At 41.4% G+C, this 13,985-nt stretch overlaps 1 protein-coding gene across 1 annotated transcript in view; it reads left to right on the forward strand.

Moving 5' to 3' along the window:
• Positions 1 to 13,785, forward strand: part of cxxc4 (CXXC finger 4) — a 28,394-nt gene extending 14,609 nt beyond the window's left edge. Inside the window, exon 3 of the mRNA XM_085459153.1 lies at positions 12,568 to 13,785. Coding sequence (XP_085315279.1) covers positions 12,568 to 12,612 — 45 coding nt within the window. The 3' untranslated portion in view covers positions 12,613 to 13,785. The remainder of the gene's footprint in view (positions 1 to 12,567) is intronic.
• Positions 13,786 to 13,985: the final 200 nt, after the last annotated feature.

A 13,985-nucleotide genomic window follows, 5' to 3' on the forward strand; every position in this document is an offset into this window, starting at 1 on the left:
TGTGAAATCTGCTCAAAACAAGAAGGCCTGCTCCTACTTTGCATTTCAATTTAACATTTCAGAGAACTGGCAGCATGTTGCCTCGCTTAGCCCTCGCTTCGTTACACCCACATGGCTTCTCGTCGTGCTAGCTGACGTCTTTCGCTGTTCAAAGGGCTGCAACTTGGCTGAGAAATTGGGGATTTCCATACCAGATCCCTCAGGTATCTGCACACTCAAAACGCGTGTCCTGTTCATCTTCTCCTCCTCCCCCGCTCCCATCCTTCAGCGCCTGCCCTTCTCGCTTCTCACACTGCCCTGATTTCCTGTCTTGGAGCTCAATTGACCTCTCCGCTGCATCTCTTTGTTTTGTTTTCCTGAAATCTCAGCAGCACCTGAAAGCCTGTTCACTGTCATATATAGGGGTATGCTCACAGACAGGAGTTAGCTTTGTTGGAGCCCTGTATGAAATTGGCTTACTTGGGCGAGGGTGCTAAGGTAAAGCTAATTGAAATGGAAGCTAGCATACATAGCTGCGGGAAGTTGATCCTGGCTACGGATGCAGCCTCTGACCTTAAGGTGAGCCCTCGTTTTTCTCAGAGGGCTGGCTTAGCCTCCGTCTGTGTGGGCATTGATTTTCAATGCACGATGAAGGGAAGAGGCACAGCATCTGAGAAATATTTCAGCAGCATAAAGTTGCTCCCGTTTTGCCCTAGATATCTCTCACACAGCATGAGTCCATTGTGTGTGATGTATTCTGTGATGTAGCGTGAGACGTTTTAGCAATGGAACAGGTGCTACTGGACAACGTCAGAATACCAAACCTAAATTTTTGGCTTGAAGGCTGAGTTTTTGCCCATCTTCCTTATTCTGCATATTCTACGATGCTGACGTCTGAATGAAGAAAATACTGAACTAGCACAAGCTAGCACTTATTGAAGAATTGAAATGAAAAAGTATGGATATATCTAACCATCATTTAAAGTAACAGATCTGATCAGAGAAACTTTATTAATCCCAGAGGGAAATTAAGTTGTCATAGCCACATATACACAACAGACAACAAAGCAACTGTATAAAACGAAGAGATAAATGCATAAACATAAAAAGACACAAGTATTAACACCAGTGTTTCTGAAATATTAACAGGTATAAGGTGCTGGTAGGTGTGCAAATATATGTCGTACAGTGTGGTGTGTTTAGTCCGGTTCAGTACGTGTCGGCCTGATCTAATCAGATTAAGTAAAGAGTCTGAGAGCAGCGCCTCCTGTGTTGTTCCTTCAGAGATCGAGGTTGAAAGAATCTGGTGCTGAAACTGCTCTGTCTCCATCCATCTATATTCTTCACTCCTTACCATGCTGTTTTATCCTATCCTTCTTGATATGCCTGTAGGGATGGGGCCCATCCCAGCTGAAATTAGGTAAGATGTGTGTTACACACTGGGCAGGTCACCAGCAGAGCTACCACAAAGACAACTATTCTCTCATCACATCTACACCAATTTAGAATCACCAGTTAATGTGGCCTGCCTGTCTTTGGACTGTAAGAAGATTCAAACCAGCATAAACGATAAACATTGCCTCTTGGTTTGAAAAGTGAGACCAAAGCAGAGGTTCCTTAAATCTGCATTCATTTTAAAGGCCATCAGATGGCGATAGCTGTGGTTGCAAAGGCTTCCAGTTTATACAAGTTTGTTGGAAAAAAAATTTTCTGACATGACCTCTGTAAATGCTTTCCTGTTATGGGCTCACCTATTTCAGGTCAAACTATATAAAACATTAGGTTTATTTGGTAAATTTTGGTTATAAGTCTCAGAAAGATCATGATTAATTGATTGAGTGATAATACTATATTCATCAGGAGGGAAATTGGGTTAATGCTGCCCAATTTCCCTCGGGAAAGTGTTAGGGTTAGACATATCTAGCATATGTTCACTGTCTACGAACTTGCGATTGACAAGTCAGTACACAAAAAGCCAAGATGGTGATGGTGAAAATACTTTTCTCAAGGCTTCAAACCAGAACTTCACAAAAAAGTGTGTGACATCACGACATCTACATCCATCTTTTTTACTATCAAATCCAAACTCTTCTTTATGTGAAGAACATTGCTAACTACTGGGCCACTGTGCATTTACACAAAACTGATTCACCAATTTTTTCACCAAATTTATCATCAAGTATGAAATCTTGATATCGTGCAGAAATGGGATCAGGATATGTGTTTGAGCATCAAGCCATCAAATAAAGTTCTTGAGAGTGATGTAAATTTTTCACTGTTCTTCAAAGCTCACGCCCAACACCACCAAGCACGCTGCTCTCAAATGATTATGCCTGGTTGGGGCATGCTAGCTTTACATGGTTACATCAGCACTGGGCCCCATTTTGATTCATTGCTTTGTTGATGCCATGCAACACTTTCATGACCGTATCAGCATCTAATTTCAACACACTTTGCATGTTTTAATGGTCTGAACTCTTTTTATTGTTTAATAGTCGTCATCAAATAACTTCTAAGTGCATTACTACCAGAAATATCTTAATTCCTCGTAGCATGGATTCAACAAGAAATAATTGCATCGCAGTTGCTGCAGATTTGTTGGCTGTACATCCATGATCCAAATCTGCTGTTCCACCAAATCACAAAGGTGCTCTGTTGGATTGAGATCCAACAGAGGTGACTGTGGAGGTCATTTGAGTAAAGTGAACCTATTGTCATGTTCAAGAAACTAGTTTGTGATCACTTGAGCTTCTTGACACAGCGCGTTGAAAACAGCCATTAGAAGATGGGTACACTCTGGTCTTAAGGGGTGCAGATTCAGACCCTATCATCCATATTTTTGCACAGGAGTGACCCCAGGTGTGCTCTTTTTTTAAGTTTTGATGGGTTGTGCGTTCATAAATGCTCTTCTGCATACCTCAGCTGTAACAAATAGTTATTTGAGTTACCAGTGGCTTCAGCTTGAAGCAGTCTGGCCATTCACCTGTGTGTTCTGGCATCAACAAGGTATTTTCAGTCTGAGAACTGCCGTTCACTGGATATTTTCTCTTGATTGGCCCATTTTCTGTAACCCTTTGAAATGTTTGTATGGAAAAATCCCTGAAGATCAGCAGATTCTGAAATATTCACACCAGCCCATCTGGCCCAAACAGCCGTACCACATTTCTTCATCTTGTTGCTCAGTTTGACCTTCAGAAAGTCATCTTGACCATGTCAACATGGCTAAATGCACTGAGTTGCTGCCATGTGATTGGCTAACTATATATTTGTGTTAATGAGCAGCTGAACAGGTGTACCTAATGAAGTGGTCATTGAGCGTGAACACTAACAGATAGCTATATACTGCTCAAAATAATGAAAAAAACTTAAATCAAACATTGGATTGTGACAAATATTGAAAATATTTGTCGATATATGAGGACAAAATGACGGAAAAGCAGTCACTGGAAACAAGAATCGTCAAACAGTTCAGTTTTTTTAAATAGCACAACCACTATTTGAATATTTAAAAATGCCACCAATCCGCAGTTTTTGACACTGAAGTTTTCGTACTGCGTCTCGTGTGATTTTAGAGATACGTCTACTCACAAGGTGTAGCATGAGAAGCTCGTGAGCAGAGCAGCAGAAGCACATCCAGCCACTCTCTTAAGGCTAGGGAGAGATTGACGTTTTGGTAAATATTGAAATTCAACACTTCCCATCTGTTGTTTTGCCATTGATTGGCAGGAGGACATTTTAAAGGGAAAAACAGGTGAAATGAGTTGAACATTTGCGATTGTATTTTTAAAACACAATAAATACTGTATATGAACATTTACAAACATATACGGTAAATTTAAACATGTCCTTGTTATACCAATTTTAAAAAAAAGTAGAACTATTAGCAAAAAAGACATAAATTGTCATTTACAGCTGGCTTATCCTTTAAAAGTCAAGGTAGTTATTTGATTTTCATACACTATCAAATAGTGTATCAAAACCTTAGATCCTCTATGTTTATATAAGCTATGGATACTAGTACATCCAAAGATATTTATTAATTATTGAAGGCATGTGATTCCATTAAACTTAAGGCTGAACACCCACTTAAAGAAAACTCAAGTTGTATCTCTCTTACCATATTTCACAGCTGTTTCTAACTGCCCGTTTCAAAAGAAGGCACGGAAAAAAAATGTAAATTCTCCACTGTGCACTTCACATTGCTTCCTTCATTCTCACATATCTTGTGAGAATGAAGGAAGTGCTTGAGTTCTGTTTCTGTATCCAAAGTTGACTAACATCTCAAGATTTAAAGGGCGAAATCAGAGTTTCTTTGCTTCACTACCATCTCTGGTTTGCATCGTTTGAAGCATCCTGCGCTTCCAGTCGAGCCTCCGTCAGCGACGTCACTGGCTCAGCAGGTGTTTTGCCGTTGGCAGCTGATTGAAAACATCTGCCGTGACATCGCTGACTGGGGAGCTTTCAGAGGAGAGCCGCAGTCTCAAGTTCCGCAAACTCTCCTTCGATTTACCTGTTTGACTGTGGGCGTTTTTCATTTTCATCAACATACACTGACTTCCTCGTAAAGAGACACATCGCTGTGCCGCCTCGGGAGCGGTGGGCCTGTTCCATTTCGCTGTCCACTCAATGGCTCCTTCGCAGTTTGATAAAAGAAAGGCGTTTTTCTGTTGTTTATTTCCTGAAGCCACTGAGGCCTGGCCCGTCTCTCAGAAAATCCACTCCTATGGAGGGCTCGTAAAATATACATCCTACAGGAATACTGCACTGTAATTACATTCGCCCATTAGCATACGGAGGTTTGGAGTCACACTGCACTCAGCCTCCAGCAGCACTTTGCCATATGGTCCGTCTGTGCTTCTCGGGCCATATTTGGCAAGACTCGCGCAGAAGGTCAAATATCAAGTCAGAGGACTGTGCCAGAATTGCATCTATGCTAATTGCTCTCTCTCTTTCCCTGCTTCCTCATCCATCTCATGCTCCTCTGCTCCGCTCCTTCTCTTTCATCCCTCTCTTCCTCTCCCACTGAAGTAAGTAATCTGCTTTAGGATGTTTCTGAGATGGAGATGGATTTGGTTTTCCTTCGCTGCCCCTCAGCCTAATCTCCCCCCTGTGACCACCCCGCCTCCTGCAGGCACAGCTCTTAAGCACACCATCATACATCCCCCTCCATCGCCCCCCTTTTGCCCCCAGTCCATACACGCCTAGTCAGCGAAAAACTCCCAAATTCCTCATTACTCACAAACATCCGCAATACACTTAGCCTGATTTGCTCGAATGGATGCCTAGTGCAAGGCTGGACCTTGACTTAAAAGATTGTAGCCGCATTTCTGTGTTGGAGTGCTATCACCATTCTGGTGTACTCTGGTTCTTGTCTGTGTGCCATGAGCATATTTGAGTAGGGTCAACTGAAAACATATGCTGTTTAGAGAGGGAAAAAGGTTATACCATTCTACTTCATTTGCTTCTATCTCTAATTTTGAGCCCTCCTTGTATAATCACATAAACTATAGCGCTGAAATCTCTGTGACCAGAAACATTTTTTGATAAACGTCTGCAGGTGGGGACAGCATACCACAGAATTCACAGTTAACCTTTTCTTCTGTTGGTGCATCAATATAAAGGTCCCCGCTCAAGGGTTAATTTGCACCTGTATGGTCCTATGATAGTCATATAACCAAACATATACGCAAAATTCATAAAACAATGACAGCTGAAATGACAGCTTAACATCCTGAACAAAAATAAGGGCATTTCCTAGCCTGCATTAAAATATTATGTTTTGATGTAACTTATTGAACAACATCTGCAAAACCCAGATTTATGCGTGATGTATTCACATTATTCATGTTATTTTATTATAGTCCCAACTTCTCTACTTATTGCCGCCGATGCTGAATATAAGAAAGTATTTGCAATATTTGAGGTCTAAGCTCTGTGTCTGCTCATGTTGCGGCGTGGCGATGCGGCACCGGGCGCAGCGGTGTGTGGATACCTAGATGAGTGGTCTGTCCGTAATAGCGGCCTTGGAGAGGTAGTTTTTATAAGCAGCACTGGGTGGCTAGAATATTGGCTACAAGCCCTAAGATGAGATTTCAGCCCCCACCTTCCTAACAGCGGTAACGTTGCAGGTGATGGATTGCTATACCTTCCAGGTCTGAGCTTGGCAACGCCCCAATATTTCTCCAGAATAAAGTGACAGGCAATATATAACACATCAGTTAAGGCTGACTGGATTCCTAAAACCCCACCAACATCACCACCACCACCCAGCCTGGAGATGGTTCTGAGTGTTTTGGATGGATCTCAAAGTCGTCCTTCCTCGACTCTGATGAAAGGACATTTCTTTTGCTTTTAGCCCACCTCACTACTGGGGTTAAAATAATCAAGGCAGACTGTTGTTTTATTTTGAAAGGTTTGTTTTTTCTGACTGTAGTTTGGAGGTGTTAGATGTATTAGGTGCGAGGTGTTTGTAGGCATGAGAAAGACGAGTGTTTGCAATTATACATCTGAATGGATCTGAAAAGTCAGTGTGAAGGAAAAATAAAGCAGAATTAAGAAAAGTTTGTATATTTGTGTATGTTTTGTTTGCAGCCTGTTAGAGCTCCATGCAAAGGATTGTGGTCATGAAGTACGGCCTGGTTCCCGGCCCGTATCTTAATAAATAATGGGTATTGTCAGGGTAACATATGGGCGTGTGCTGATGTGTTATAATGAGCATTTGGAAACACATCAGCACACTCCCACAACCTGCCCGATGCCTCTACCTGAAATTCCCTCTTCCGCTCTGTCTTTCTGTCTCCCACATATCTCCATCTCACTTCCCCCTTTCTATTCATTCTACCTCTTCTCTGATTTTTCTCTCCCTGCCTTTTTTAAAATCTTTCTTGTTCTCTGCTCTGTCATCTGTAGAGTACAAGCAGATTCTTGAGATTTCCTAGAAAGAAAAAGTGAGGGCGGGAAGGCGAGTTTATAGTTGGAGAAAAAAAAAATCCACCCGTAATTGCGGTGAATTAAAACTTTTATGATGTTGCGCGCGCTTGTGTGTGTGTGAGCCTTGAATGTGTGTTGGTGGGAGTGAGAGGAGTGAAGCGGTCGTGGTGGTGGCGGTGGTGGCGGGGCAGGGGGGGCCTCTGTGACAAGGCTGGCTGGGAGCAGAGAGCTGAGGGTTAGTGCCAGACATGTCTCAAGAGAAACCGGGGCACATTTGCAATCACCCCGAGTTCAAAAGGGTAATTTATTCACAGTCTGTGGTTAAAGTAGGGCTGCTCAGAATGCCAGTGGAATAGTGCTCGGAAGCAGAGCAGTAAAGACACATTATTTGAATTTTTCTCTCTCCTCTTCTCCTCTTTCTTTCTTTCTTTCTTTCTTTCTCTCACTATCTCTCTCCCCTCCTCTTGCTCCCCCCCCCCCCCACCCCACCCCCATTGCCCTCTTCATCTCCTGTTGTTGTTTCTGCGAGCCCTGTGTGGCGTCTTTTAACACACGCCGGCGAGCATATTTCACTTTTACACTCATCCGCATTGACGTCTGGGCGCTGATTGAATTTTGAGGCGCTGTGGCGTCTGCCATTATCATCCTCATCGTCTTGAGTGGTTTATCTCTGCCCCCAGCTCAGTGTGACGCCAAGGCTGCAGGGGAGAGGAGGAGCAGCGCAGGGGTGGGCTTGGGGGTGGGGGGAGTATTTGTGCGTTTCCAGTATTTGTGTGGAAAAGATAGGGATCCTGGATTTTTAAGATTCCGGATGGAGGTTTTTGTCACCTTTGCACGCATGTGGCTCTGCAGAGGTCGGAGTTCGGCTTGGTTTGGTCCAACTGGTTTGATTTCCACCACCTTGTTTTAATCAGCTGACGATGTGGCTTCAACGTTTACTGCGCCTGCCAGGTCCAGTTAAGATCACATGCTGCCCTGAGACCTTACACTGCCTCACCAGAATCAGCAGAGAATTATTCCACTACATGTCAGTTTTACTGTGTTGTTATCACCCAAAGCCACCAGCAGACAGTCAGAATACCCTGCCTACTGTGCTGGTGTGGTGGGGTTAATTTGAGGTCTGGAGAAATGTCTTCCTCCTCCTTCAGCCAGTTCAATACTCTGTTGTGTGCATTCATTGCCGGAGCGGGAAATTGTCTTTCCCTTCAGTCTGTCGTTGCAGCCAGGTTGTTATGTATGCTCTGCTGCAGAGGCAGCAGCGTTGATGCGAGCTGAGCTGCTGCCACAGCGTCTTGATTTGAGGTGAAACCTTGGCGTTGCTCCCTTGTCCCTGGTGTAGCACTATCAGCTCGTACCTTCTCCTCACCCTGTCTTTATCGCCCTCTCTTTCGCTTGTCTCCGTATTCTTGTGTCGTCCCCCCCCCCAGCTCTTCCTGCCAGTCGACTTTGAAGGCACATGCAGGTGGGGGACCAGATGACACAGAGCTGTACTAATTGAGCCTTCTTTGTGCCTGGTCACAGCAGTGTGCCGAGGCACGGAGACCTGGGAGGGAATCCAAGCAGCACTCGAGAGCCCAACTGGATCGATAACATGGGAACTTAACAAAACAGAGACATACCGAGTGCCCAGATTAGGGTCATTATTGTCTCTGGTGAGCCGCACTTCCACCAGGGATTAATCAATGTGAGAATATGGATCAAGATAAACATTCTCACCTCTCGTCTTTTCTTCAGCTCCAAGAGCATCACAGTATAGGCAGAGAGAAAGAACAGGACATGAATGTCCTCCTGTGGATGCGCAGATGTGTTCACAACATCCACAGCATTGTAAAGTTTGTTCAGTCCTCTGAAAGAAATGTTGATATTGTCCAGTCGAGTCACAGAGATCTGTGTTTGTTGTTAAAGTCTGGTGATACGACAGCTGTTAGCAATTAGCCGACAGCCACATAAGAGGTCTGCTAAGTTGTCATTAAGCTAATGAAGCCATAACAATTATTTGTGTCTAAAAGGTGTTGTTTTTCTTAAAGTCCAGATTGAAGCTGAGAAAAGTCTACGAACTACTAGACAGAAACACTAGCAACGAACTTTACCAACTCTGATTATCAATGGAAACATAAGGCCTAAAGCACGGCACTACGGCGCTTTTGTTTTTATGTATGTTTGCTTTACCGAAGAGAATCTTAAAATATATACTTTTTTTTTTGGTACTAAGTGTTGAGTATTAACCGAGGGTTAATACTCGTGTAAGTTTTGGTAAGTGATTTGGCATTTATATAGCAGTGTGATATTCTTTTTGTCCACTCAGATGTTACACTGCAAGCCACAAAAATTAAGTTCTTTGCTTCCATCCTTTTGTCTCAAATGGAAATTTAAAGCAAAACATTGGCTGTAAGTGATGAATGTTCATATCAAGAAAACTAGGAAAAGTACTAATAACTGAGAAGTGTTTATGTCTTGTCTTTTTGGATTTTTTTTCAAGGGAATGGTTTAGAAAAGCAATCATTTATACTCTCAAATGTTGAACCTATGTTCACATTGCGCAGAATCCCAATATGAAGTAAATAAACACTAAATTGATTTTCTACTATATTTTCCAGGGGACTTTTATGCTCAGCATAACTTTGATTAAGCCTTCTATTGTTCTCTAAAAATACATTTTGAAACAAAAATCACATAAAAAACATGCATTTTTAGAAACAGAAAAACTGCTTTCAAAAAATGAAAAAGTGCAATTAATGGACTGCAGCGATACAACAATCAGCTCGTGGCAATTAGGTAAAAAAAACTAGATGTGTGAACACATCTTGACCCTTAAAAACATGATCGCATTTCATTTCCTCCACGTTTAAATTGGTGATGATGGTATCCTGCTGCTCTGGGTTCCACCATTACTCACTCAGAAGGATAATAGTAATTGCTTAATGTGGTGTGAAAAAATGGTAAATGGTTGCTACAGACGAGGAATGCATGCATCCAAATCAGGTGGGGTGATGAGCCAGTACCTGTACAGCTGACTCTGTTTAGGAGATCACAGGAAGAATATCCTAAAATGTAGGAAAAGCCACATCTACTGCATTACACCTGATGAGTGAATATTTGTGATCCACAGCTAGTGTGAATGAGAGCCCAGAGATGTGTTGCACTGGTGTTAATCCATTAGTTCTCACCCCAGCCAGTCAGGGCAGATGGCTATTCTCTATATGCCGGTCAGAGGTTTCTTACTATTAAGTTTGGTACCAATACTGCAATGTGTTTGCCCAAAGGAAATATATCTGTACCTTACTCTGTAAATTGTTTAAAAGGCCTTGTGCCAGACATGTCTCAAGAAAAACCAGAGCACATTTGCAATCACCTCGAGTTATTTGTCGCTATATAAATAAACGTTAATTTAATAACATAGGTGGCTCTGAAAAGCCTCATCAGATGATGGGTTTGCAGACTCATCTGTTTATGGCATGTTTATTCTTTTTTCATTATAAAGATTATTTATGTGGGTTTCTAAATAAAGTTTGTCTTTTAATTCTAAACTTGTCATAGCAGAAGACATTAAAGTCCTTATCGCAGTGTCAGTGTAGCCATCGTAAGCACTAGTTAAAAAGTTGGGCTTATGACCTTCTCATTGATGTCAGTCAAGTAATAGTTTTGGTTACTTGAAAGTGAAAAGGCTATAATTCGTGCTGGACACACATTGTACACATACATATAAAAAGGATGTCACAATACAGTACAGTAAATTAGCAGTGAGTACCAATGGAAGTACATGATTCACAATACCAAATTCATACCAAAACAAAATGATTATCTCCTGTACTTAAACATAAAATCCTTTATTATAAAGTCGTTTTAAATCACTGACATTGTGGTGGGAGACAGTTTATTTTTAAAATGTTATGATTACATTTTATTGACAGAACACTGGAAAAATGAGGGTGGTTGTCAAGTAGCATGCTACTTTTACTACAAGGTATCGATTCTGTACGTTAGCTTATGCATGTAAATCACTTTAGCTATTGCTAACATTTTAGCCTACAATGTATCGCTGATTTCACAACAGTGGTCTCAAACAACATGGAAATGTGTATTTCAGGATAATATAGGGACTATAACACTTCAGATATTATCAGGTTGAACCAAAACCAAACCAAACCAACTTGGAGATTAACTCTTTGTTCCACATGTAGTTTTTCTTGTGCGTTATGCAGCCCCCTTCAGTTCTGGAAGAACTGGTGCAAGTACTATCACATTTTCAGAATTTAGGTATGAAAAGAAACCACAAGGGTGGACTCAGGTGACCTCCCTGCATATATGGGGACTAATATCTGATAATTAAGAAATCTATTGTTACACATAATGTTGCACAGTGCACTCTACACACATTTAAATGATGTAATTTCTTGTTTATTCTGATATGAAACAAATTGCCAATGTATTGCACTTGTTCTTCAGTCTGATACTAGTGCAACTGGAGTTTTCTTGAATGAAAAATCACTACAGACCAGCATATGCATGCAGTGTCTAATGACATTAAAAGTCAATGTAAACACACTGGCTTTGGTTTTAGTTTAATAAGTTAAGTGAAGTAAAAGCTGTTCAGCTTGTTACTCCACTTGTCACTGAGCAGCCTCTTTGGTGGAGAAAACAAGCTAATTTAGGCTGCTTAAATATCCATTTTGCAATGCACTGCATGACAAATAACAACAGCATTAATCCCGCCTACTGCATTGACTGCATAAATGTTACTCCTCCTGCAGCAATTATCAGGCAAATTCATTGTTTATCGAAAAAAGGGAAAAAAACAGTGTTTTGTATCATGATGCCAGACAATTAATAATTACAAATGGTTGGAATCCTTTTGGGTAATACAATTTAAATATAAACTATTATCAGCGCCCGTTGTACACTGTAGGTTTTACATGTGGTCAATAACCGGTATAAGCTTGAGAGCATGCGCCTGTCTGGTGCTAACATACTCATCAGCATGCCTTTAAGAAGCTGCCAATGACACTTGGTATTAAAATGTCAAATTGCTCTCCACTCAGACTAAAGTGATTTTAGTTGTGATTATGCACCATTTCCCCCGTCAACAGGGGGGAAAAAAATCAAAAAAATGTGCTAATTGGTCATGGGGATTGGTTGGAGACTCCAGTATTTTATGTCTCTGACTTCCAAATGAGTTTCGGAAAGAAGAGGCTGTCACTCTGGCGTAGAGGTTTCGGGGAGAAGAAGGAGGGGCGGCTGCTGGCGCGGGCTCAAATTGAAACGATGCACTGTTCCCCCTCACTGCGGCTAGAGCTCACAGTAATTAAATGCCTCATTGTTGCTTCTTGGGAATTTGTATTGAATATTTCATACAGCGTAATGATTATTTGGGTGTGGGTGGGACGTGGATGTAATCACCTTGGCTGGCTCTTTGATGAAATACTTGATTTGGTGGTTGTGCTTTCTGGCCATTTTAAGTGCCCTTCTGGGATTTTTACTTTACTTAATGTCCATGCTGTTTCTAGCCAATTCTACCCAACTGCTCCTTACATTGCGGGTTATTGCCATCTGTGATTTTTGAACGTGAATTTTGTTTTGTTTTATTTTCAAGAGGTTGCCAGTGACATCACCATGAAACCTGTGAAATAAAATGTGTCCTTCACATTTTGTCTCCCACAGAGGACGCCGGTCAACAACGGCGAAGCTTTTCGGTGGTTCTTTTAGAAAGAAAGCCGTGGCCACCCCATCCACCAGTTAGGAGGGCAGGTGGGACTCTTGACTCTCTGCCAGGAGCACTTCATGGGTTCACAGAACCCATCACGCCCGAAACATTTGGAGAGGATGAAAGAAGAAAACGTGGACAGACAAAAAGATAAAAGATAACATAATGGTGTTGTTTTAACTCTGTAATTTCCTTTTCTGTGTAATTATTGTACCTTTTGACAGTATCATAATGTATATTTTTGGTGTCTATGAATGTGTTTTCAGTGTCGTGGCTGTAGGTTCACAGCCAATCCTGTGTAAAGGACTCAAACAGACAATCATACAGTCACCCTGAATCCATCAAACAGGAAGAGGCCACAAGGATCGAGGATATACAAACCCAACACACTTCACCGCGGAGCAATAATCTATTCTTGTGATTATTCTTCAACCTTTTATATATATTTTTTACTTCAATTATTATATCAAACTGAGTCCTATTCAGTTTTTTGTTCTTTTTTAATGTAATCTGCAATCCACATGCTCATGTTTAGACCATTGCTGGCAGTGTGATATGTTTGCGAACGATAGCAGCAGCGCTCCCGTGATGGGTTTGTTGATGTGCTTCCTGGTTTGAGTGGACATAGAGCAGAACGGCCCACATTGTCCTGTGTGGTGAGCTACACTTCTTTAAGCTCTAATTGGGCGTCATTTGATTGTGGCAGCGCCAGATGTTTGAGTCAGACTGCTGTCTGAGGGGTCATATTCTCAAAGAAAATCCTTTTTTTTCCCTTACAGAACTACATAGGTCATTGTGTCTTTTTCTTTTTCTCCTTTCAGTTTGGATCACTAAAGGTTGTAACTGTCAAAAAGGTAGAAAGTAATGCCAGTAAAGAGTTGTAGGTCATGTTGAAAACATTCAAATTTTGAATTAATTACAGACCACTACACATATTTGACATGCCAGATGTTGTTCTGGAGAGAAGAGATCGATGAAACTCCTCCTTCAGCGTAAACAGCAGTCCCTCCAGCAAAATAATGTTGAGACATTCCAAAAACACGATTATTCAATAAGTTACTCATTGTCTTAAACCCTATTGTTGCATGTGTAAATGTGTTTTGGTTTTAAAGATTACTAAGAATTTGTATATTGTTGTTGTGATGCTTTTATGTGTTAAAATAAAAAAAAATGACTTCAGTAAAAGAAATGCTGGTAGAACCGTTTTTGTGCAGAAACCATGGACAGAGAGAAAAATAAATGCCCCGATATACAAACATATATAAAAAAGGGAAAAATCAGTAATCACTTTTGATCACCTGATAAGTATTACCTTTCTTGCCTGTTTTTAAAGCCTCAACAGAAATAACAACCTGGAGGAGATGGGAGACATATA

Source organism: Copadichromis virginalis, linkage group LG6, assembly GCF_057382275.1.
Source record: "Copadichromis virginalis isolate Kocher_CV1m ecotype Utaka linkage group LG6, C_Virginalis_male_GT1.1, whole genome shotgun sequence".
Lineage (NCBI taxonomy): Eukaryota > Metazoa > Chordata > Actinopteri > Cichliformes > Cichlidae > Copadichromis > Copadichromis virginalis.